General features: G+C 43.0%; 1 protein-coding gene across 7 annotated transcripts in view; it reads right to left on the bottom strand.

Annotated features, from left to right (window-relative positions):
- Window positions 1–26,553, bottom strand: part of vps13a (vacuolar protein sorting 13 homolog A) — a 524,014-nt gene that overhangs the window by 388,249 nt on the left and 109,212 nt on the right. For all 7 annotated transcript variants that reach the window (XM_041186720.1, XM_041186723.1, XM_041186721.1 and 4 more), the window contains exons 18-20: window positions 20,532–20,733; window positions 7,254–7,368; window positions 6,097–6,233 (exon numbers count right to left, since the gene is read on the bottom strand). In XM_041186720.1, coding sequence (XP_041042654.1) covers window positions 6,097–6,233; window positions 7,254–7,368; window positions 20,532–20,733 — 454 coding nt within the window. The remainder of the gene's footprint in view (window positions 1–6,096; window positions 6,234–7,253; window positions 7,369–20,531; window positions 20,734–26,553) is intronic.

The following is a 26,553-nucleotide window of genomic DNA, read 5'->3' as shown; positions in this document are numbered from 1 at the left end:
GCAAATCTTTCTTTCCTTCTCTTTCTAACCCATGTATCGGGGCAGTTCTTTCATTGCCTCCTTGTGTGTATCATGACCAAGATATGGAACAGAGTTGGCAAGCTCTGCCAGTGAGAGAAGAGAAGACAGGGAAGGAGGAACAGCAGAAGGCAGGGGGGATGCATCCTGGGTGCCAGATAACTGGACAGAATGTCACAACTGGATTTTGGGCTTCTGCTTCCCCTCAAACAACTTCCCCTTTCGACCTGGAATCACCAATCAATACCTTGATATCCATTTCACACTTCCCATCACAACATCCCTTTGCCCAACATCCAGCAACAAAGGCCACCAACAAGAACGTTCACAAACACTTTTATGCAACAATGCATCTAATTACACAAAACAAGAATGAACTAATCACCCTTGCTGATCTTTTGGTGCACATGCCCTGGTCAGCCCTACAGGTTGCAGCATGGCTGATGGAAGGTTCCTACATTTCAATAGGAGAGATTGCAGATGGCCTTGCAGGATGCCTCGAGCAGCTCTGGCCCTTGATAGCCCAGCTTTGGACTGCATCACATCATCACTGGTGGCAGGAGTCTGGGCTAGTTAGCTGGGAAACAACAAGGGCCCTGGTGGAGTGGTCTTGGTGGGAGCACAAATATTGTCACCCTAAGATTGGGTTAGCAAGAATTTGTATGATAGAAAGTGGTATAAGAAGGCAAAGAGTCCTTCACAGAAATGTCGAAGACTTCAAGAGACATTCGGAGGATGATTTTCCATCAACTATGATTTGAGGTGTGCACCCTCCCTTTCAGAGACAGAAAACCTGTAAGAGGAGTGCCTGGAGCACAAAACCACTAAACACTATTGGGGCCTGGAGCACATGATCACTAAACAATGCTGCTGGGCATCCTAGTTGAGTGCAGAGCCTATAGGTGAAGCACAGAAGCAGTACCGGAGCTGCCTGGCCCAATGCTACTACCAGGTAAATGAGGTGTTTTTTTTTTATTCATTCACGGGATGTGGGCCTCACTGACTAGGCCAGAATTTATTGCTCATCCTTAATTGCCCTTGAGAAGGTGGTGGTGAGCTGTCTTCTTGAACCGCTGCAGTTCATGCAGTGTAGGTACACCCACAGTGCTCTTAGGGAGGGAGTTCCAAGATTTTGACCCTGTGAGAGTGAAGGAACAAAGGTATATTTCCAAGTCAGGATGGTGAGTGGCTTGGAGGGGAACTTCCACTTGGTGGTGTTCCCATGTGTCTACTACCTTTGTCCTTCTAGAAAGTTGCGGACGTGGGTTTGGGAGGTGCTGCCTATGGAGCCTTGGTGAGTTTCGGCAGTGTACCTTGTAGATGGTACACACTGCTGCCACTGTACGTCAGCAGTGGAAGGAACGAATGTTTGTGAAAGGTGTGCCAATCAAGTGGACTTTATCCTGGATGGTGTCAAGCTTCTCGAGTGTTGTTAGAGCTGCACTCATCAAAGCAGGTGGTGAGTATTCCATTACACTCCTAACTCGTGCCTTGTAGATGATGGACAGGCTTTGGGGAATCAGGAGATGAGTTACTTGCCACAGGATTCCTAGCTTCTGACCTGCTCTTGTAGGCATAGTATTTATATGGCTAGTCCAGTTCAGTTTCTGGTCAATGGTAACCCCGACCATGTTGATAGTGGGGGATTCAGTGCTGGTAATGCCATTGCATGTCAAGGGGCAATGGCTAGATTGTCTCTTGTTGGAGATGGTCATTGCCTGGCATTTGTGTGGCATGAATGTTCCTTGCCACTTGCCTGCCCAAGCCTGGATATTGTCCAGGTCTTGCTGCATTTGGGCATGGACTGTTTCAGTTGCAAATGGTGCTGAACATTGTGCCATCATCAGCGAATATCCCCACTTCTGACCTTATGATGGAAGGAAGGTCATTGATGTGACAGTTCTGGATGGCTAGGCCTAGGATACTACCCTGAGGAACTCCTGCAGTGATGTCCTAGAACTGAGTTGGTTGACCCCCAAGAACCACAACTCTCTTCCTTTGTGCTAGGTATGACTCCAACTAGTGGAGAGTTTTCCCCCGATTCCCATTGACTTCAGTTTTGCTCGGGCTCCTTGATGCTACACTCAGTCAAGTGCTGTCTTGATGTCAAGGGCAGTCACTCTCACCTCTCACTCTTGCCCACTTCTAATTGCAAATCATATAATGTCCCATAAATGCATTATATGCAAACAGGCCACTGTGATTGCATTTTCTGCATTCAAGAAGTATTTTATTGACCGTGAAATGCTTTGGGATAATATGCATGATAAACGCATTTTTCTTCCTAACCTGATCCTCCATGAGAGAGAAAGAACCTGGTAGAATAAAAGACTTGCATTTTATACAATGTTAATACATATATGCCTATGTATATATAAAAAAGTGTTTCTAAAAAAGTTAATATAGACCTCAAGTTTCTGCTTGATTGTAGTTTTTTATTGATACAATTCACCCAAAATTGGCAAAATTAGTACAAAAGTTCACAGTGCTAATTCAGTTTCTGCAATCTACTGTGCTAATTTAAAAACATCCCACTCAAAGCCTACCCAAAAAACTGGCCACGCTCCCAGATCAAATGAATCACCATTGCAAGCTTCTGCCAAATGCACTTTTACAGGCATTTGAGGAAGTTCTTATAAGGTCAAGTTGGTTCTTTTGGACACAACATCACAACTGGCATATTTCAAATAAAAAACTGGCCATTGCACACAAAATAACTAGTGAACAGTTCTGTATAGTGTTTTAAAGTAATTTGCGGTCAACTAAAATCAAGTTATTCACAGGTGGAGGACTACATTCTGACTAAAAAGTGCTTGGAGTAGAAATTTGTCTCGTTGACTGCAATGGAGCCAAATATCAAGCGCTGCACATAATGGGGAAGGCAATTCAATATCACCTGTTTTGTACCACCGCCCAAGGCAAATTACTACCCTCATCTCTTGCAATACTGCAATCTACTGTGCTAATTTAAAAACATCCCACTCAAAGCCTACCCAAAAAACTGGCCACGCAAATTACTACCCTCATCTATTTCAACTGTATTATTATTATATTATTCTTATTATTAATCTATATGCTGATAATATTGCACTAATTGCCAACTAGATGACCAATTCCAAATGCTCATGAATTGTCTGTCCCCATGCTGTAGCATATTCAACCTCACCATCAGTTCCAAGAAAGCTAGTTAAAAGGACAGGGTGTTATTTTCCACCCATGATCAGACTCAACAGCACACCACTGGAAGCAGTCAACAAATTCTGGTACCTTGGATCTATGGTGACAAACAACCTCTCTCTTGATGAAGAGCTCATCACAAGCATCAGAAGGGAGCTATCAACTTTAACCGCCTAATAAAACAGGCATGGAGAAACAACAAACTGGCCCACAGGGCCATGTGCTTATGAGGCCTGTATCCTTAGCACATTGCTGTACAGGGGCCAAATTTGGACAACCAACACTTACCAGGCAAAAAGTCCCAATAATTTGCATCTCCAGTGTCTATGCACATTCTTGGCAACACATGGGAAGACAAAATCAACAATGAAGCAGTCCTTTCTGGGCAAACAGGCCAAAGGGTGCTAGTACTAATCAAGCAAAGAAGGCTTTGCTAGCTTGAGCATGTGTATGGGATCGAAGATAGCCACATCCCAAGGATATGTTATACAGGGAGGTAGCCCATGCCTAGAGACCAGCAGGATGCCCAAAGCTCCACTCAAGCGTGTTGTCAGAAGGCCTCAACACCAATCATGACAAGTGGGTGACCAAATGTAAATAGCAACACCAGACATGGGCAGGAGCTTGCCACCAAAATGATATGTGGTTTCAGAAGCTTCAAAGCAGATTCCAGCCCTGAAAACAAGGTTTCAACAGAGATCAGCCCATGCCACTGGCAAGGGACAATTTAAGAGTCGCAATTGTAGCCGACTTTGCCTTTCCAGAATTGGCTGGTTTATCCATCAAAAGTGCAGCAGATGATCTCATCTGACCTTGCCAAATTCTGAGGTTGCATTCCCATCATCTCTCGCAGATGGAAGGGTGGCAACAACCAATCTATATTAATCAAAATGCATCAAGTTACCACTCTTAAGTATACCAAAGAATATATGTTTTAAAGCAAAAATATATTTCTTTTTAAAATAACATTCTAACATGCTGCCCATTTTATTAGTCCTTGGCAGATTCATGGCAATATACAAATGAGTTTGTGCAAAATCTTGAACCAATCGCAGATGCTGTCTGTCTACATATAAAATATAATATACTTTTTAACATATATACACATCCATGAATCACATCCATGACTCACCCATTTGCCCAAACTCTGTTTTCTATCCATGATACTACATTCCCACATTTTCTGATAGGAAATTTTGTCATTGCTGATTTTCCTGGATTAATCGGTGTGTTTTTAGATGTTCAATGATTTTACATCAAATTTTGAATTGCAAGGGTTAGTGCACATCTGCCATTACATAAACTTGGAACTATGGATCAGTTAATCTTTCACTCCCTTCTTGAACAAAAGGTGTTATATTAGCCTCCCGCACAATTTCATATCTAGGAAAAATGAAAAGTTGTAGTCAAGGCCTCTCTTTGACCAACCACCAAAACCCCCACTGAATTCCTTCAGTCCAGGGCATGTAACATCAGAGACTGATAAACTAGCCACCTTGTGGTCAACCGATATTTTTTTTCAGAACCAATACTTCTTTCTAAAGTTGTGCCAGAGATCCTGTGTAGCTGCCACCAGAATGAAATTAACATTGGAAAAGGTGAAATCCACACCACAGAGCTCGCTAAATCTTTATGGGCAGCTAACTTCAAGATTGGCACCAAACACATCACTAGCAATAAATTCTGGGCATTTAATTATTGCCCTGTTCTTTACATGCCTCACAGCTCCTTACATAATGTGTTTGCCAGTCTCACTCACTCATCACCAATATTTGACAGGCTTGCAACACACAGCAAATTTTAACTAATTCCTTTTTTAATTCTATCGACATGGACTTTGTCTCTATATCCTTTCATTTTTGCTCCATGACAGATTTACTTGGTAATACTACTATTACTCCATTCCCCTGATTCCCCCCCTAATTCTCTCTCTGTTATTCCTAAAGATGGTGAAATCAAGAACATGAATTATGCCCAGAAATGTCCAAGTACATTTGAAATGCAAAGTTGTGTAAGCAAATGTGGTAGACACAAACAGTAAGAGATAAGTTGACCACTTAAATTAGTCTTGGTGGCATATTGATTAAGAGAAGAATGTTAGCTAGGGTAGCTGGAGAACTTCCTGCCTTGGGATCTTTTATGTCCACCTAAAGGCAGATAGAACCTTGGTTTGATATTTTATTCAAAAATACAATGTAGCACCTCCTCAGTACAACAGTCAACTAAAGGTGTATAAGGGTTTTAACGTTTATGAGGACATGGTGCAGCAGCTGGACCTACAGGCAGCAATAAAGCACTATGGATTGCAGTTTAATTTTTGAATACTGGAAATCTCTAACCTCTAATGTGGAATTAGACAGCGTAGACATATTAATGATGTTGTGCATTTTTTCTGGAGTCACTGATGTTAAAGTATCAACAATGTCTATTAAAAGAAAATACCAAAAAATATCAACTGTTTGTTTCATTATGATGAACAGTAATTTTTGAACAGACACACAGTCTGTCTCCACCATTCAGACTAATACTCCTGGTGATCCTACTGGGCATACTTAAAGAGAGAAAGCTTAATGCATATGAAGCACAACCAACTCAAATTATCCTCTCTGCACTGGACTTCTACAACTGTAACAACATTTTGGAAAAGTTACCTTTCAAAAGTGTTCCCTATAGATTCAACAATAACTACACAAACTATTCTACACAATTAGACAAATAAATTAACATTTTAAATTGCATTTTTCACACTTCACAGTTCTAAGCATTTGAAGTTGCAGGTTTTATGTTTTCTACATATGATGAGCACGTCTAATCAGCGGATAAAAATGCACATTAAAAAAAACTTTCAAAGGGATTTTAACTCAGTAATATTCAAACAATTCTGTCGATATACAAACTTACCCTTAAATTACCAAGATCGAGAACCAATAAGTTGGCAGATTTATCAAAAAAACCATTCTGTGGAATAATGATGTAAGAAGCCATGAGATTCACTTTTAAGTCCAGGACTTTCTGTGTCTCAATAACATACATCAAGCCTGTAAACAGTACAAAGTGTATCAATACTCAGTGAAGACAATACCTGAGCAATCATAAATTCTTTATGGAGATCATGTGTTAAAAGAAAGCAAAATATATTGTAATGACATGCTAAACACATGAATTTTTACCTAGCCAGGAAAAGGTAAACATACTACACTCCTATCTTGTGGAAATTTGTATGCCGTGTTCACTATTTGTGTAATGGTTATGTGTGGTCCAGACAACTTGCTCTAACCAATGGAATTACTGCTGCCCAAAATTATATAGGTATGGCAAAAACTCTTATAACAAGTGATGTTACAATACTCTCAAAATAATAGCAGTTCAGATACATGATATTAATTTCTGGAATTTGGCATTTTAATTTTATTGTACATTGAGCATAATCAGTTAGAGATTCAGAGCAAGAAAAACATCAAAGTAGATTACAGCAAAGAAATTGAAGACAGTTACTTCTAGATAGTATCAAGTTTAGCATAACTTCCTTGCTTTTACAATCTATTCCTCTATTAATAGAGCCAAGGATCCCATGTGTTTTTTTAAACAGCCTTCTCAAATTGGACAACCACATTCAAAGATTTATGTATAAACACACACCAAGGTCTCTCTGTTCCTGCAATTTTAAGGTAGTGTATAATTTATTTTATTTTGCCTCTATTCATTCATCCTACCAACATGCATCACTTCACATGTCCATGTTAAATTTCAGCTGCTATTTCACCAGTCAATGTCCTCCAGCAGTCTGTTACACATTCCTTCTTGTTAAATACATTTCTGATTTTCATGTCTTCAGCAAATTTTGAAATTATGCATTGTATACCCAGCTGTAATAACAAAAATGGATAGCTTCTTCCACCCAAACTCTCTTTGCTTCCCCACTTTTGGGCAATACTTTAGCAAGTATTGCAACTTGTTGCAATTAAAAGGAATTATAAATTATTCACCAAACAGAACATCCAAACTATTTCAAAAGCTTCCTGATCAAAACCAATGCAAAAATATATATCGATCTTTACCAGTTGCGGTTTTGTCACGGAATTCCTCAAGCTTCATCAAGGTAGCTGACGTCAGTTCCTCCAGGTGAACATCTGTTGGAGGTCGAAAGAAGTCGACTAATCCATTCACAGTAATCTGTTGGTGTTAATGGGTTAATAATGTAGTGTAAAATTATCTAAACCGAGTACTCTACTTAATGAATAGAAGCACCCATAACATTTTTATAACATTTGTACAGAAGTGCCTTCAAGAACTAGAACCTTCAATGCTTTGGAATTTTGCTGAAGTACTATGGCTTAGAAATTTGGGTGTGCACGGTTTTGAATGCAAGGTAACAATCCTGCGCCTGAATATTGAGGCTGAGGCATCCACAATATTGGGTCTCATACGTCATTTCCATGAGGAAACTGAGCTGCAGAGCAAGGTGCAGGTTGCCTGGTGAAACATGTTCTCAAGTGAGGAAGGGGGCAAATGGATCAAGGTGAAGCAGTGGCCGGAGGGGCCAGGGTAAGTAAGAAAGAAATGAAATTCTATAACCGAGTGGCGCTGACACATGGGGCTGAATTTTGCCGTTGGTGAGCAGGGGGCGGGGCTCGCTCGCCGATGCGCAAAATGACGTAGGATGAAGTCGGGGGGAGGGGCGGGGGGAACTCTGAATGTCATCCCGCCCCAGTTAAATCTTCAGAAAGGCGGGGATACAGCAAAATCAGCTGTGCGCCCGCCGACCTGTCAATGGCTGATTGAGGCCATTGACAGGATAATTAAAGCAATTAAAGGACCTGCCAGCCTTAAGGTTAGCGGGCAGGCTAGGAGCCCTGGCGGGCTTCTGAAAAAACATGAAACCTCATGGTTTCATGAAGGGTTTAAAAAACTTTAATAAAATTTTAGTGAAATTTTTTAACATGTCCCATCTCTGTCACATGAGGGGGACTTAAGATTTTTTTATTTTTCTATTTTTAATGTTTGAACAGCTTTCAGTGATCTCCCTGGGGCAGCACTTAGCCTCAGGGAGATGTGCGCTCTTTCTTGTGAATGTGCAAAAGAGCTTAGTCTCACATTCGAGGAATCCCCCCCCACCTGCACAAGAAGCACACGTTTCCCGCTCGGTGTCACGCTGGACAGGCCTTAATTGGCCCGCCCACTCAAAATGGTGGTGTGGCTTCTCCGGCAGGGATCTGCTCCCCGCCTGCCGGAGATTGGGTTGGGCCCGCCCGCCCGGTGGGCAGAAAATACTGCCCATGTTCTTTGAAGATGTGGCCAAATGTCTTTTAGGGAAGGATACCTGGTCCGGCCTACACGTGACTCCAGTCCCACAGCAATGCGGTTGACTCTTACATGCCCTCTGAAATGCCCTAGCAATGCACTCAGTTGCACCAAACCGCTACAAAGTCACAAAAAAGGAATGAAACCAAACCGACTGCCCGGCATCGATCTAGGCACTGGAAATGGCCACAGCAATCTCAGCCCTGACGACCCTACAAAGTCCTCCTTCCTAACATCTGGCGGCTAGTGCCAAAATTGGGAGAGCTGTCTCAGACTAGAAAAGCAACAGTCTGACATAGTCATCCTCACGAAATCATACGTTACAGATAATGTCCCAGACACCACCATCACCATCCCTGGGTATGTCCTGTCCCACCGGCAGGACAGGCCCAGCGGAGGTGGTGGTACAGTAGTACACAGTGGGGAGGGAGTTGCCCTGGTAGTCCTCAACATCAATGCAGGACCCCATGAAGTCTCATGGCATCAGGTCATACATGGACAAGAAAACCTCCTGCTGATTGCTACATACTGCCCTCCATTAGCTGATGAATCAGTGCTCCTCCATGTTGAACACCACTTGAGGGTGGCAAGAGCACAGAATGTAGTCTGGGTGGGGGACTTCAATGTTCATCACCAAGAGTGGCTCGGTAGCACCAGTACTGACTGAGTTGGCCGAGTCCTAAATGACAAAACTGCTAGACTGAGTCTGTGGCAGGTGGTGAGGGAGCCAACAAGAGAGAAACACATACTTGACCTCATCCTCACCAACCTGCCTGCCACAGATGCATTTGTCCAAGACAGTATTGGTAGGAGTGACCACCGCACACAGTCATTGTGGAGACATAGTCCCGCCTTCGTATTGAGGATACCTTCCATCGTGATGTGCGGCACTATCACAGTGCTAAATGGGATAGATTTCGAACAGATCTAGCAACTCAAGACTGGGCATCCATGAGACGCTATGGGCCATCAGCAGCAGCAGAATTGTACTTGAACACAATCTGTAATCTCATGGCCTGGCATATCTCCACTCTACCATTACCATCAAGCCAGGGTGTCAACCCTGGTTCAAAGAAGAGAGCAGGAGGGCATGCCTGGAGCAGCAACAGGCGTGCCTAAAAAAATAGGATGAGGTGTCAACCTGGTGAAGCTATGACACAGGATTACTCGTGTGCCAAACAGCAAAAGCAGCAAGTGATAGACAGAGCTAAGTGATCCCACAACCAACAGCTCAGATCTGAGATCAGTCTTGCCACATCCAGTCGTGAATGGTGGTGGACAATTAAATAACTCACTGGAAGAGGAGGCTGCACAAATATTCCCATTCTCAATGATGGAGGAGCCCAGAACATCAGTGTAAAAGATGAGGCTGAAGCATTTGCTATAAACTTCAGCCAGTAGTGCCGAGTAGATGATCCATCTCGGCCTCCTCCAGAGGTTCCCAGCATCATAGGTGCCAGTCTTCAGCCAATTTGATTCACTCCATGTGATATCAAGAAATGGCTGAAGGCACTGCAAACTGCAAAGGCTATGGGCCCTGAAAATATTCCGGCAATAGTACTTAAGACTTGTGCTCCAGAACTTGCCACGCCCCTAGCCAAGCTGTTCCGGTATAGCTACAAAACTGGCATTTACCTGGCTATGTGGAAAATTGCCCAGTTATGTCCTGTACACAAAAAGCAGGACAAATCCAACCTAGCCAATTACTGCCCCATCAGTCTCTTCTCCATCATCACTAAAGTGCTATCAAGTGGCACTTGCTTAGTAATAACCTGCTCACTGATGCCTATTTTGGGTTCCACCAGGCCCACTCAGCTCCTGACCTCATTTCAGCCCTAGTTCAAACATGGACAAAAGAGCTGAACTCCCAAGGGGAGGTGAGAGTGGCTGCCCTTGACATCAAGGCCACATTTGACAGAGTATGGCATCAAGGAGCCTTAGCAATACTGGAATCAATGGGAATCAGGGGGAAAACTCACCACTGGTTGGAATCATACCTAGCTCAAAGGAAGATGGCTGTGGAGGTCAGTCATCTCAGCTCCAGGGCATCACAGCAGGGGTTCCTCAGGGTAGCATCCTCAGCTCAACTATCTTCAGCTTTTCATCAATGGCCTTGTTTCCACCATAAGGTCTAAAGTGGGGAGGTTCGCTGATGATTGCACAATGTTCAGCACCATTCGCAACTGCTCAGATATGGAAACAGTCATGTCCAAATGCAGCAAGACCTGGACAATATCCAGGCTTGGGCTGACAAGTGGCAAGTAACATTTATGCCACACAAGTGTCAGGCAATGACCATCTCCAACAAGAGAGAATCCAACCATTGCCCCTTGATGTTCAAAAGCATTACCATCACTGAATCCCCCACTCTCAACATGGCTGGGGTTACCGTTGACCAGAAACTGAACTGGACTAGCCATATAAATACTGTGCCTACAAGAGCAGGTCAGAGGCTAGGAATCATGCCTCATGTAGCCCACCTCCTGAGTCCCCAAAGCCTGTCCACCATCTACAAGACACAAGTCAGTAGTGTGATGGAATAGTCCCCACTTGCCTGGATAAGTGCAGCTCCCACAACACTCAAAAAGCTTGACACTGTCCAGGACAGAGCAGCCCGCTTGACTGGCACCACATCCACAAACATTCACTCCCTTCACCACTGACACCGTAGCAGCAGTGTGTACCATCTATAAGATGCACTGCAGGAATTCACCAAGGCTCCTCGACAGCACCTTCCAAGCCCACGACCACTAGCATCTAGAAGGACAAGGGCAGCAGATAGATGGAAACACCACCATCTGGAAGTTCCCCTCCAAGCCCCACACCATCCTGACTTGGAAATATATCGCCGTTCCTTCACTGTCACTGGGTCAAAATCCTGGAACTCCCTTCCTAACAGCACTATGGGTGTACCTACATCTCATGGACTGCAGCCGTTCAGGAAGGAAACTCACCACTATCTTCTCAAGGGCAGCTAAGGATGAGCAATAAATGCTCGCCCAGCCAGCGAACCCCACATCCCATGAATGAATAAAAAAAAAGAGCTCTTCTGCTCCTCCCAGCTCAATGTTCAAGTTTTTATTTTAAAAAAATCTACCTTGTCTATGGTTATTTAAAGGACTTGAGAGCAGCTGGTAACTCAAGGCAACCAATTCTTGCACTAGGTGGCTCAACATGCTGCTTTCTCCTTTATTTGCGTACACTCATTTTCTGAATTTTACCAATATGGCATGTTTCTGCAGTACATTCTAGGGATGCTACTCTGGTGGATTGGTAGTGAAGTAAATGATTGTTTAAGGTGTATCATTTAGTTTAATTTGCTTTCTTCATTCATCCTACAAATATGTATCACTTTACACTTCCCATGTTAAATTTCAGTTGTTATCTCATCAGTCGGTGTCCTCTATAAGTTGGTGGCTGGATTGTTTTGCCTGGGAATATTCAGCTTCTTGGGTGTTATTGGAGCTTCAGATTTTCATGTGCAGAATATTTCATCATTCCTGAACTGTGCCTCATTAATGGCTAGGATTTAGGAAATTAGATGGCGAGTCACTTGTCACAAAATGCGCAACCTCTGACCTGCTCTTGTAGTGACAGCATTTACATGACTGGTCCAGTTAAGATTCTGGTCAGTGGTAATATATAGAATGTTGATGGCAGGGATTCCATGATGGCAATGCCACTGAATGTCAAAGGGAGATGGTTAGATTCTCTCTTGCTGAAGGTGGTCATTGCCTGGTACTTTTGCGGCACCAATGTTACTTGCTACTTATTTGTCCAAATCTTAGTGTTGTCTAGGTCTTGCTGCATAAGGGCACAGATTGCCCTCATTATCTGAAGAGTTACAAATGGAACTGAATGCTGTACAATCATTGGTGAATATTCTAAACTCCTGGCCTTATGATCAAAGGATGGCTTTAAGAAGCAGCTGAAGATGTTTGAAACTACTTTGAGGTATCCTTCAAGAATAAACATTTTACTAAAGTGTGGTGTTATCCATCGTGGCAACAGCACCAATTGAATAATGAACAGAAGAAATTTCTCAAGTTGCTAGCAAAGCAAACTGTCTTCAAATACAAGTTTACTGCAATTTTAGACTTAAAAGCTGAATTTTGCACATAAAAAAGGTGGATTTTTCCTGGCTGCTTTTAATCATATCTTATTTCTAACATGTATTTAATTGTACACAATCTTAATGTTTAACTATCCAGTAATGAACTTTTACCAAAAATCTGGTGCAGAAATTGCACCTTCTGTACATGCTTAACTTTTTTGTACAGTTATGGACGATGTTGACAAAGCTTATTTGTCAACCATCCTAGATGTCCCTGGAAAATAGTGATGATATCTAGACTGCTGCAGGCCTTATTCCGTTGGATTTTCCTGCCCAATACCTTTTTTGAGCACCAAGCTTTTGACAGTGCAACACAGTATATCACTGGTGGAGATGTTGGATGCCCAGTCTAGAGACAAGAGTGGCAATCAAGAGGGGTTGCTGTCCCAAATGGTGTCAAATTTCTCGAGTCTTGTTGCAGCTGCACTCATCTGTGTAAGTGCAAGTACAAGTACTGACACTTCCATCAGATTCATAACTTCAGCACTGTAGATGGTGGACAGGTCCCGAAGGGCTCAGTAAGAGAAACACTCAATTCAGATGCTTGGATTTTTATCCTTGAGGCAGATGCTAGGAGTCAGGAAAACTCCCAGCTCAGCCCACCCACTTCTGGAGAAAGTGCCCACAAGACAGGATTTTCATTGTGTGGGAGCAGGTGCAGGCTGGAGTCAGGCCAGGTAACCCAGGAAAATGTTGGGAAGCAACCACAGAGGCTGCCAGAGGCCAAAGCAGGCTGCTCAAAAGGTCTGTCTTGGTTCTGTGGGACTTCATCCAAGTTAAAATAAAAACCGAAAAGCCCTCCAGCCGTCACACCACCTCACCTCCCCAAACTCCCCATGCCCCATCCATATCACCTCATGCCCTCCACCCACCTGCTATGGCCCCTCATGCCTCCATGAGAATGTATACCCCCCTAAAACAATCCCTATGGCCCCTCATGTACCGCCCATGCCAAGCAATGGCACTTCCATGCCCATTCACCGGGATAGATTTCTGGGATCTCAGCCAAGCTTCATTACATATTCTTGGAGGAGAGCCCAGATATCCATTCGAGTGTTAAAACACCTGCGCCCCAGAGTAAACATTGCTTGGTTAATAACTCTGGCTCTCTGATCTATGCTGTCAATTTCACAATGTTAATTTACACAAGATAAAGAGGTTTCAAGTGCTTGCAGTTTCAACTATTGAAACTTTGAAGGCTTTAGGTGATTGACACTTTTATTGCCCTGTAGTAAAAAAGGTTTTGTTTAAGTGGAAATATTGCTCTTTGTTTAAATAAAAAATCTTACTGTCACAATAGAGCTCATTAGCTCTACATTGTGTATAGTGGCTGAATGCGGGCACTAAGGGCCATGAGGTTGTTTGGGGGGGCATACCTTGGATGGGGGGCATGAGGGATCAGAGGAGGTTGTTTGGTGGGAATGTCATACCTTCACATGGATGGCATGTGTATCCTTTGAACCTACCCTTTTAAAAGGTCCCCTCATGCAGTCTATGATATGCACACCCGAAGTGTCTGAGCCATGGCTCATCGAAAACCTGGCCTGACTCTGATTATTGCACAGGACTGGGGCATGCCTATCCTCACAATGAGCTGGCCAGGTAGAGAGTGATGGTGCAGGCTTTTGACCCGAAACAGCTTGCGCCTTCAAAAGGCACTCCCGAAAATTGGAAACCCTGGGATGGAGTCAGGACTCCCAAATCATTCAGAATCGGTGAAATCCCAGATCAGGATACTCGCCTTTAATCCTGCCTCTTGTAGCCATATTGTTGCTATGGTTGGTCCAGATAAGTTTCTATTAAAATTTGACCCCCAAGATGTTTATGATGGAGATCAGAGAGCAATGCTTATGAACATAGGAGCAAGGGTAGGCCATTAAATCCCTCAAGCTTGTTCCACGTTCAATTATAATACTGAGCATTCCTTGTTAGAGATAGTAATTTCCAATGTTGCCCTCTAAGTTGTGCACATGTGCAGCCATGCAGCAACCCAGAAGGTACTGCACTGCCTGTTCACAACCTATTCCCTGTAAGGTGCCACACATGTAAGACTGCACACAAAAAAATTAAAGGGTACCACACAATGAACTGAACAGGCTGTGCACAATGGAAAAAAAAAAGAGGGGTCATTGGTCATTATCTAACACTTGTATGGCCTGCATGTTTTCTGCTTTAGCTCAAAAAGGTTTGAATGCTGTCAGGTCTTGCTGTCATCTGATATGGGCTACTTCATTATCAAAGTTGTAAATGAAGCTGAACACTATGGAATTGTCTGTTGAGAACTTCACTCTTGACTTGAGAGGGGGAGGTTATTAATGACTCAGCTGAAAATGGTTAGCTTCAGGATTCTTCTTTGAAGAACTCCTCCAGCAATAATTGGCTTCGAACAATCATGACTATCTTCATTTGTGTCAGGTAATTTGGAGAACTATGTGAAGTAGCTTCTCCTTAAGTTGCTCCTTTCACAACGAAGGCTGAGCCATGCGATTCTCTACAGAGTGAAAAACCACATATCATGAGACAGAAGTCAGACACAGGCCAGAGTGGGTAGCAACGGCAGGGTAATAAACAACTTGGGTTTCACAACTTGCCATGATGAATTCACCTCAAGGTGCTAGTGCAGTATGGGGTAACGTGTAACATATTCCAGAGTCTCTGTCTTCAACATACATGGAATATTGGGCTGATGAGATGCAGGTTGATATATGGAGTTTTGTTTTTAGCAACATTCAAGGACAGGTCATGTTTTTTCTATGCAAAATTGAAGAGACCGAGAGTGACTTGCAAATCTGGTGCAGTAAGCAATGACACCGTATCATCCACAAACTGTCAAGGCATACATGACAGCTGGTGGTCTCAAAAGGCCATCATTAACGAGGGGTTGCAATACCAGATCAGCTGCGCCAGCTCAGTCTTCTGCACTTGTCATCACACCACACTCCTGTATTCTAATAAGACCTGGATGATGCATCAGCAACACATGAGCGCTAAAGAAATTCCATCAGCAATGCCTCCTCCGCATCCTCCAGATTCAATGGGAGGACCAAACATACACTAGCATCCTGCTTGAAGCCAGCTCCACACCAACAGGCAAAACGCCTGCAAAATCAACTATGACAGACTAGACACTATGTCCAGATGGCCAAAAAGCATCTCCCAAGCCAGGTTTTGTTTTCTCAACTCTCAAATTGCCAAAATTGCAGGGGAGGAGAGAAAAAAATTTCTAAGGCACTCTGAAGCTCTCCTTGAAGCACAACAGCATTGACATTTATGACTGGGAGAAGCTTGCTGCTAATTGTTCAAAATGGCAAAAACTTGCCCATCCAGCTGCATCACACTGAGTCACAATAACTTAATGATGAGGCAGAGCAGCAGCAGAGAATGAAAGAAAAGGAAACAAATCCTGCACTCCAGATCCCACTACTTCTTGGGACATCCTGTCTCTTGTTCCCAAAGATCTGTGGGTCAAGAATTGGCTTCTCAGTCAGAAGACGACCCATGGCAGAAACTTGTGATCCTGAGTAGACGTTATGCGTGAATCAAGGGACTGCTGACAACAGCATAACCACTAAATTATGATATCAGAATAGAATCACAAAGATCTCCAATTCCCCACTACATTTAGTTATTAGTTATATGCCGTTGAGGGGGAAAAGAAAGAGAATTAAGGAGCAATAGAAGAGCTGCTCAATGTAAACTATAGGCTACCCAAATAGTGAAGGGGAGGGTAAAGGGTCAAAATCTGGAAAGTTACGAGAACAGTAGTGATTATGGGGGAATTCCATATTATCCTAATATGGACTGAGATAATAACAGCGTAAAGGCAAAGGGGAATGGCGTTCCTGAAATGTGGGCAAGAACTTATCAATCAGTGTGTTTCCACTCCAACAAGGAAGGGAATAGTGCTGGATCTAATTCTGATGAATGAAGTGGGGCAAGGATAGCATGTTTCAATGGGAGAGCATTTAAGGAGCAGTGATCATTTAATGTTCAGAGCAATTAAGCATAAAAATACTTGATTGGAGGATGGCCAACTATAGTGAAATGGGAAGGGATCTGGCGCAATGCTTTGGAATCAAAAATTGTTAGCCAAAGCCGTGAGCTAGATTTCACTTTTCTCAGCTGGCTGAGGGAGGTGGAACAGAAACAGAGGAGTCCACTTGGTCCCGCTCCCACCATCTCTGCGCTATGATAGATAGCATGGAAAAAAAAAAATCATATTTAACTAACTTATGAACAATGACGATTAGGTAAAGACCCTCTGGTCTATCCAGCTTGTCCCATCCAAATGTGATACCTTGCATCACAGCATATCCATGCCCCACTCTACCCAAAACATGTCATCTCCTGAGAGAAAAAAAAGAAAACCCAGGTCAATTTGGGGATAAAAAAAAATCTGGGAAATCCCCCTGCAACCCATTTACATGATCAGAGCTAGTCCTGGAAATCCCCGAAGTGCCCAAATTTTGTAGGAGGCGATAACCCTGTAACTAAAGACAGCTTCAACTCATGTTTGAAGGAATTCAGCATATCTCCATCTACAGCACGGAAGACTGTTCGTGGCCAACTATTCTCAGGGAACAAAACTGCTTCCTTCCTGACTTTGCTCTCAAATCCCTTCAAGGTGTCGCCCCTCCCTATTTCCGTAATCTCCTCCAACTCTACAACTTTCCAAGATTTCTATGCACCGCCACTTCTGGCCACTTGAGCATCATTGATTTTTATTGGTGGCCGTCTTCAGGTGCCAAGACCCCAACTTCTGGAAGTCCCTCTTTAAACTCTGATTCCCTTCCTCTCCTTCCTCCTTTAAAACACTCCTTAAGTTTACCTCTTTGACCAAACTTTCGTTTATTTGCTCCTTATTTGGCTCTGTTAAATCTGGTTTGATAATGACTCTATGAATGCCTTAGGGCCACATGAAAGGCACTATATAAATACAAGTTGTCATTGTTATTGTTGGAGAAGCTTTTTTAATTCATTCACAGGATGTGGGCATCATGGACTAGGCCAGCATTTATTGCCCATCCCTAATTGCCTTTGAGAAGGTGGTGGTGAGCTGCCTTCTAGAACCGCTACAATCCCTATGTAGGTACACACACAGCACTGTTAGGGAGGAGTTCCAGGATTTTGACCCAGTGACAGTTAAGGAACAGTGATATATTTACAAGTCAGGATGCTGAGTGGCTTGGAGGAGAACTTTCACGTGGTGGTGTTTCCACGTATTTCCTGCCTTTGTCCATCTAGATGGTAGCAGAACAAAAACAGAATTACCTGCATCCGCGGTTTTTTGTTTTTATATTATATATATATATATATATATATATATATCAGGCTCTGGGGAGTCAGGAGGCGAGCCACTCATCGCATGATTCTTAGCCTGACCTGCTCTTGTAGCCACAGTGTTTATGTAGCTAGTCCAGTTCTGTTTCTGGTCAACGGTAACCCCCAGGATATTGATAATGGGGAATTTAGTGATGGCAATGCCATTGTATGTCAAGGAGCAATATTTAGACTCTCTCTTGTTGGAGATGGTCATTGCCTGGCACTGGTATGGCACGAATGTTACTGCCACTTCTCAGCCAAAGCCTGGATATTGTCCAAGTCTTGCTGCATTTGGATATGGACTGCTTCAGTAGCTGAATTGTCGCAAATGGTGCTGAACATTGTCCTGTGCAAGCATCAGCGAATATCCCCACTTCTGACCTTATGATGGAGGAAAGGTCATTGATGAAGCAGCTGAAAGTGATTGGGCCTAGGACACTACCCTGAGGAACTCCTGCAGTGATGTTTTGGAACTGAGATGATTGACCTCCAACAACCACAACATCTTCCTTTGTGTTAGGTATGACTCCAACCAGTGGAGAGTTTCCACCAATTCCCATTGACTCCAGTGTTGCTAGGGCTCCTGACTGCCACGCTCAGTCAAGTGCGGCCTTGATGTCAAGGGCAGTCACTCTCAACTCACCTCTGGTGTTTGACTCTTTTGTCTACATTGGAACCAAGGTTGTAATGAGGTCAGAACCTGAATGGCCATAGTGGAATCCAAACTGAGCGTCAGTGAACAAGTTAGTGCTAAGCAAGTGCCACTTGATAACACTGTTGATGGCCCCATTGAACACTTTACTGATGATGGAGAGCAGACTGATGGGGCAGTAATTGGGTGGGCTGGATTTGCCTTTTTTTTTGTGTACAGGACATACCTGGCAATTTTCCACACTACTGTGTTGATGCCAGCGTTGCAGCTGTACTGGAACAGCTTGGCTAGGGGCGTGACAAGTTCTGGAGCACAAGTCTTCAGTACTATTGCCGGAATGTTGTCAGGGCCCATATCCTTTGCACTATCAAGTGTTTTCAGCCATTTCTTGATATCACGTGGAGTGAAATGAATTGGCTGAAGACTGGCATCTGTGATGCTGGGGACCTCTGGAGGAGGCCGAGGTGGATCATCCACTCGGCACTTCTGGCTGAAGATTGTTGTGAAAGTTTCAACTTTGTCTTTTGCATGATGTTCTGGGATCTTCCATCATTGAGGATGGAGATATTTGAGGAGCTTCCTTCTCCACTTGGTTGTTTAATTGTCCACCACTGTTCACAAATGGATGTGGCAGGACTGCAGAGCTTAGATCTGATCCGTTGGTTGTGGAATCGCTTAGCTCTGTCTATCACTTGCTGCCTATGCTATTTGGCACGTAAGCAGTTTTGTGTTATAGCTTCACTAGGTTGACACCTTATTTTTAGTATCCCTGATGCTCTTCCTGGCATGCCTTCCTGCACTATTCATTGAACCAGGTTTGATCCCCTGGCTTGGTGGTAAAGGCAGAGTAGGGGATATGTCGGGCCATGAGGTTACAGATTGTGGTCGAGTACAATTCTACTGCTGCTGATGGCCCACAGCACTTCACGGATACCCAGTCTCGAGTTGCTAGACCTGTTCCATCCGGTTTCATTCCTTTTGTTAAAATTGACTTTTTAGCGGTTTGATACAACTGAGTGGCTTGCTAGGCCACTTCAGAGGGTATTTAACAGTCAACCACATTACTGTGGATCTGCAGTCACATGTAGGCAGACTAGTTGAGGATAGCAGATTTCCCTCCCTAAAAGGACATTAGAGAACCAGATGCCTTTTTTAAGACAATCAACAATGGTTTCAAGGTCATCATTAGGCTTTTAATTCCAGATTTTTTTGTTTTCCTTGGAGCAGGGAAGGATAACAGGATATTAAGTGATTAAAGGGATGGAGACATCACTGGGAAGGCCAGCAATTATTGCCTAATCCTAACTGCCCTTGAAAGGAGGTGGTGAGCTGCCATCTTGATTGCAACTGCGTAGCCTGCTAGGTCACTTCAGAGGACAGCTAAGAATCAACCACATTCCCATAGCCCTGAAGTCACATTTGGACAGAATGGGAAAGGACATCAGTGAAGCATACAGATTTTTATCCCAGACCAGTTGTTTCATGGTCACCATTACAAATAATAGTTTTTTGCATTTCGATACAGTAAATAAAGTTACACCATTTTTAGTGGTAGAAGGGTCAGTAACTAATGGACACTGATTTAAGGTTCTTGGCAAAAGACCCAGTGGTGGGATAGGGCAGCTTTTTTTTTTAAAAAAAAAGACATTGGGATCTGGAATGCACTGACAAAAGGGTAATAAATTTACTAGTAAAATTTGAAAGGGAAGTGCATAAGTACTCAAAAGGAAAAACATTTTTACAGGACTATGGGGAAAGAACAAGAATGGACTGTACTACAAAAGAGCTGGCACAGGCACAAGAGACTAAATGGCCTCCTTCTGTGCTTTGTCATTCTATGATTCTACTCCAGTAATTTGAAATAGCAATCAGAAACTAGTTGAGTAGCCAATACAACTTATTTACTAGTTTAAAAATACACTTTATATATTTGTGCATTCCACTCACCGCATCATACACAATTTCTAGTGGGCGCGAGTCCACCTTCAGCCGCTGATCAGCTCTTTCGTCCAAAGGATTGGTTTCAAACATGATTCTGAGCAGAATATCTTCATTCTCAGTCATAACACTTCTTGAAGAAAGCAGCGCTGGCTTGCCTATTTTCTGAGGTAGTCCTGTCACTTCAAGTGTACTTATCATCACTTCAAATCTGCAAAAAAAAGGTACCCTCAAAGATAACACAATAATAAAAATTAATGTGCAAGTTATACAGTACAACTCTTAACCAGTAATAAAAACAGAAAATGCTGAAAATACTCAGCAGGTATGGCAGGTGTAGAGAGAAACACATTCCAGGTTAAGGACCTTTCTTCAAAACTGAAGGGTAAATTACTGCGGATCTGAAGTCACGTTGGTCAGGCCAGGATGGCAGATTACCTTCCCTAAAGGACATGAGTGAACCAGATGGGTTTTTTACAACAATGTAATAGATTTTAAGCAAGGGACGGAAGAGGGTGGAGAACAAAAGGGAAGGTTTGTGATACTGTGGAAAGCAAAGAGATTAGCTGACAAAAGTATTCATGGCAGTAAAGGCAAAGGGAATGACAATGGTTGTAGTAAAGAAACAAAGATTTGCTCAGTGTGAATGGCAGAATAATCAGGTCAATTATCGAATTCCCAGGACATCGCTGCAGGAATCCCTTAGGTAGTGTCCTAGGCCCAACCATCTTCAGCTACTTTATCAATGTGATTGACTCTTAAATGCCCTCTGAACAAAGACAATTAGGGATGGGCAATAATGCTGGCCTAGCCAGCAACACCTACATCCCATGAATGAATTAAAAAAACCCTTCCTCCATTATAAAAGGCCAGGCATAGGAACGTTTGCTGATGATTACTCAACGTTCAGGACCAATCACCAGTCTGCGGATACTGAAGCAGTCCATGGTTATATGCAGCAAGACCTGGACAACTTTCAGGCTGGGCTGATAAATGGTAAGCAACATTCGTATTACAAGTGCCGGGCAATGACCATATCCAACAAGAGAATCTAACCATCACCCCATGACATTCAATGGCATTATCATCGCTGACTTTCCCCCTATCAACTTCCTGGGTATAACCATTAACCAGAAACTGAACTGGACCAGCTATGTAAATACTGTAGTTACAAGAACAAGTCAGAGGCTGGGATAGAATAACTCACCTCCAGACTGCCCAAAACCTGTCCACCATCTACAATGATCAAGTCAGGGATGTGATGAAATATTCTTCAGTTGCCTGGATGAATGTAGCTCCAACAATGTTCAAGAAGCTTGACAACATCCAGAACAAAGCAGTCCGCTTGACTGGCACTCCATCTACCACCTTAAATAATTACTTCCTCCACCGCTGGCAACAATGGCAGCAGTGTGTACCAGATACAAGATGCACTGCAACAGCTCACCAAGGCCTTTTTGACAGCACCTTCCAAACCTGTGACCTCTACCAACCAGAAGTACAAGGGTAGCAGATGCATGGGATCACCATCACCTCCAAGTTCCCCTCCAAGCCACACACCATCCTGACTTGGATCTATATCACCATTCCTTCAGTGTCTCCTGGAACTCCCTAACAGTATTTTGGGTGTGCCTACGCCACATGGACTGCAGCAGTTCAAGGCAGCAGCTCACCACCACCTTCTCAAAGACAAGTAGGCCTGGGTAACAAATGCTGGCATAACATATAGAAAGATGTAAAGATGATTTTAGAAGTCTGCGTTAAAAGAGGTACCTCAAAATTCGCCAAGGTCTAATCAGCCTTGAAAAATTTAAGTTAGCTGTTAACTGTATGCTTAATTATTGTCGATAAGCATACAGAATTAGCTATTAAAACTTCAGTAAGTGTCAGTAAACGCTGTGAATCCTATTCGTCTTCCATAACTTATAAACTTAAAAACACTAAACACAATGGCACAGATTACTCTGCAGTGCTATTCTGCAGTGTCTCCAACAAGACAACTTCAATAAATTAAAATTAAAAAAAAAATGATGCCCAACTAAACTGTTCAAAATTTAAACTGATTTATAATTCAATTGATTTGTGAATTTGCCCTGTTGCTCAAATCTAGGCTATCTAGAGAAGGCCAGTAGTGAAAGATGCAAGTGTTGCAAAACTGGTGTTAAAGTTTGCAGTTGCTCACTGACCTACACAGACTTCCAGTAAATAAATAGCTCAATTTTAAAAAGCTCATCCTCATTTTAAATCCCTCCATGGTCTTCCTCCTCCCTGTCTCTGTAATCCCCTTCAGGCCCACAACTCTCCGCTTTGCTAATTCTAGTATCTTACACAACTGAGTTTAATTGCTCCCCCATTGGTGGCTGTAACTTCAGCTGCCAGGGCCCTAAGCTCTAGAAATCCCTCTCCATCTAAACTTCTCTGCCCCTCTCCCACTCTTTCCTCAATTAAGACACTCCTTTAAAACCAGCTCTTTGATCAAACTTTTGGTCATCTGACCTAATGTCTCAAGTGGCTCAGTGTCAAATATTTGCTTTATAATGCTTCCGTGATGTGCCTTGTAATGTTTTAAATGGTACTATATAAATAGAAGTTATTTCTGTAGTGAGAACAGTCATCATTGAGACCACGAGGTCAGAGGGATTGTTGAGCCTCTGTTCAACCTCAATCTTTTGATGATGCAGCTTTTTTTGTAGGTCATCAGGCAAGAAAATTGAGTTATACCCACATTATGAATCTTAAATCAGAAATTAAAAATGCTGCCAAATATCTCAAAAATATATAATACTGTAACTTCAAGCTTTGAGTTCAATGGAATTGTCTCTAAATTTATGAAGCTTCCCATAAAATATTTAAATTTGCAAGATTAGTATATATGAGTGCCGTTTGCCATTTTTCTAGCCTGTTGAATAATAATCATTTGGTAGATGTTCCTGTGAAAGGATGAGACTTTCACACAACATTACATCAGGATGAATTTCCAAATCAATTTTTTGACAAACATGGGGCAGAATTTTACAGCCCTGTCACGGCGGGGGCAGGACAGTAAAGTGCAGCGAGCTATTCAAAAGTCCATTGACTTAGGCCGGATCATAAAATCCCACTGGCATAAAATTCCGCCCCTTGTGCTTCCATGAGCATCATTAAATAGTCCAGCAAGGTCAAAGTTTGGTTCCAACCAGGGTGAAATTAGCTGATCTTGCCTGCAGCAACAATCATAACAACTAACATGCATGCATATAGCATCTTTAATGCAGAAAAATATTTCAGGACCCTTCAGAAAACCATAAGGAAATATGGACATGGTAACAGAAACATAAGGTTTGTCATGTAGAAAGATGTAAAGAAGATTTTAGAAGCCTGTGTTAAAAGAGGTACCTCAAAATTCACCGAGGTCTAATCAGCCTTGAAAAATTTAAGTTAGTTGTTATCTGTATGCTTAATTATTGTTGATAAGCATACAGAATTAGCATACAGAAAGGGATTAGGATGGCCTAACAAAAACAAAGGTTAGAGATGTGGGTATGAGGAAGCATCTTAAAAAGGAGAGGAAGGGGAGAAATTTAGGGAAGGAATTCCATAATGAGGCCCAGGCAGCTGAAGTCACAGCTACCAATGGTAGAACCAAATGACAGGGAATTAAGGTATTAAACCTAGGGTCTGAGGAACAGAGTTCTGGGTTGAGCATGTGTAGGGCTAGAGGAAGTTACAGATAGAAAGTGGCAAAATAATGAACAAATTGAAGGAGATAGATGATATTTTTGGCACAAAGCAAAAAAATAAATTGGAGACAGAATCATCACCCCAAATGCTTTATGTCACACTTCTCTGGACTGAATTGCATTTGCTACTTTTCTGCCCACTTAACCAGTACATTGATATGTTGCTGCAGTCTACAGCTTTCCTCCTGTGCACTGTCTACAAGATGCACTAAACAACTCGCCAAGCCTCCTTCGACAGCACCTTCCAAACCTACAACCTTTACTATCTAGAAGGACAAAGGCAGTGCACACATGGGAACACTACCAGCTGCAAGGACGCCTCCAAGTCACACAGCATCCTGACTTGGAACTGTATTGCCACTCCCTTCACTATCACGTGAGTCAAAAACCTGAAACTCCACTCCTAACAGCACTGTGGGTGTACTTGCACCACATGGACTGCAGTGGCTCAAAAGGTGGCTCACCACCGCCTTCATGGGCAATTAGGGGCAGACAATATGTGCTGGTCTTGCCAATAAATCTCACATCCCACGTACAATCAAAAAAAATGGAACTATATGTTGTTTGGCAGGGTTAGGTTTTGTGGGGTAAGAACACGTTTGGGAAGTAAAAAGCAGGTTTCACTGAAGAGAGGAAGCATGGGAGATATAGGAGAGCAATCAGAAAGACAATAGGTTCAGCAAAAGGAAAGCAGAGGAATGTGGGGAGATATGTGCAAAATCAAAATATCAAAAGTTGTTAGCTGTCTACTACTTAGTGTCCTTCCTCCAAAATCTCTTTCATGCCTAAGTGTGAATGGGCACAAAATTGCTGGGGATAGGGAGGTAAGAAGGGTCAATAAGGATAGGGGCAACAGGTGAATGGAACTCAGCTCGTTAATGGAATTTCTGGTTAGTCAGCCATCGTGGAAGGGTTTAAGAGATCAGTGAGATGAGCATTGGCAAGGATTCCAAGAAGTGTGTGTTTGCAAGTTAGTTAGAGACCGAGGTGGCAATTAAGTATTCAAGCGTCTTAGAAAGGATGATCATAGTTGAGAGGGCATGCTGATCGAGGACAAGTTTTATAAGAAGCTAAGCTGAGAGTTTCAAAAAGTGGTGGGACACACATGAGCTACAATAATACTTGATGAAATTGAACAGCTTATGATGTAATCAACCACTTCATAACAAAGCAACCAGGAACTGGGCATCAGGGAGTGGCAAAAGAATAGGTGATGGGTTGTAAAAAGCAAGGGATTGGGTGAACACTGGTGGAGTGTGGCAGAGAAACTTAGAAAGCAGAATTGGATTAGTGACAAAAATCAACAAGTGCAGATAGTCATCATGCAAATAAAGGGGAAGTGCTGCTGGATTGGGAACAGGCCAATGTGATAACTATTTTCAAACATAATGGCAAAACAAACAGGTAAGTGCAGACTTGTAAGTCTTGAACAAGTAGTTTGGAAATGAAAGAATTAATCATTAGGAACAAACTTAAAGGTTGTTATAACTGCAGATGCAGAAGATCAACGAGTTATGAAATATAATAGTTCTTTTATTGCTGAGATCAATAACAACTTGTATTTGTTTAGCACCTTGTGGGTGTTGCTGACTAGGTCAGCAGTTATTGCCCAACCCTAACTACCATTAGAAAGTGGTGGTGAGCTGCCTTCTTGAACCACTGCAGTCCATGTGGTGCAGGTACACCCACAGTGCTGTTAGGATGGAGCTCCAGGATTTTGACCCAGCAATAGTGAAGGAACGGCGATATATTCCCAAGCCAGGATGGTGAGTGGCTTGGGGGGGGGAACTTCCAGGTGGTGGTGTTCCCATGTGCCTGCTGCCCTTGTCTGTCTAGACAATAGCACTCATGGGATTGGATGGTGCTGTCTTAGGAGCCTTGGTGAGTTGCTGCAGTGCATCTTGTAGATAGTACACACTGCTGCCATTGTGCAATGGTGGTGGAGGGAGTGAATATTTGTGGATGGGATGCCAATTAAGTGGGATGTCATCCTGGATGGTGTCAAGCTGCTTGAGTGTTGTGGGAGCTGCACTCATCCATGCAAGTGGAGAGTATTCCATCACACTCTTGACTTGTGCCTTGTAGATGATGGACAGGCTTTGGGGAATCAGGCGGTGAGTTACTCACCACAGGATTCCTAGCCTTTGACCTGCTCTTGTAGCCACTGTATTTATATGGCTGGTCCAGTTCACTTTCGGTTAAAGATAACTCCCAGGATGTTAATAGTGGGGGATTCAGCAATGGTAATACCATGGACTGTGATGGGGTGATGATTAGATTCTCTCTTGTTGGAGATGGTCATGGCTGGCACG

The sequence above is a fragment of the Carcharodon carcharias genome, chromosome 4 (assembly GCF_017639515.1).
Source record: "Carcharodon carcharias isolate sCarCar2 chromosome 4, sCarCar2.pri, whole genome shotgun sequence".
NCBI classification, from domain to species: domain Eukaryota; kingdom Metazoa; phylum Chordata; class Chondrichthyes; order Lamniformes; family Lamnidae; genus Carcharodon; species Carcharodon carcharias.
This window is presented reverse-complemented; position numbering and strand designations above follow the sequence as displayed.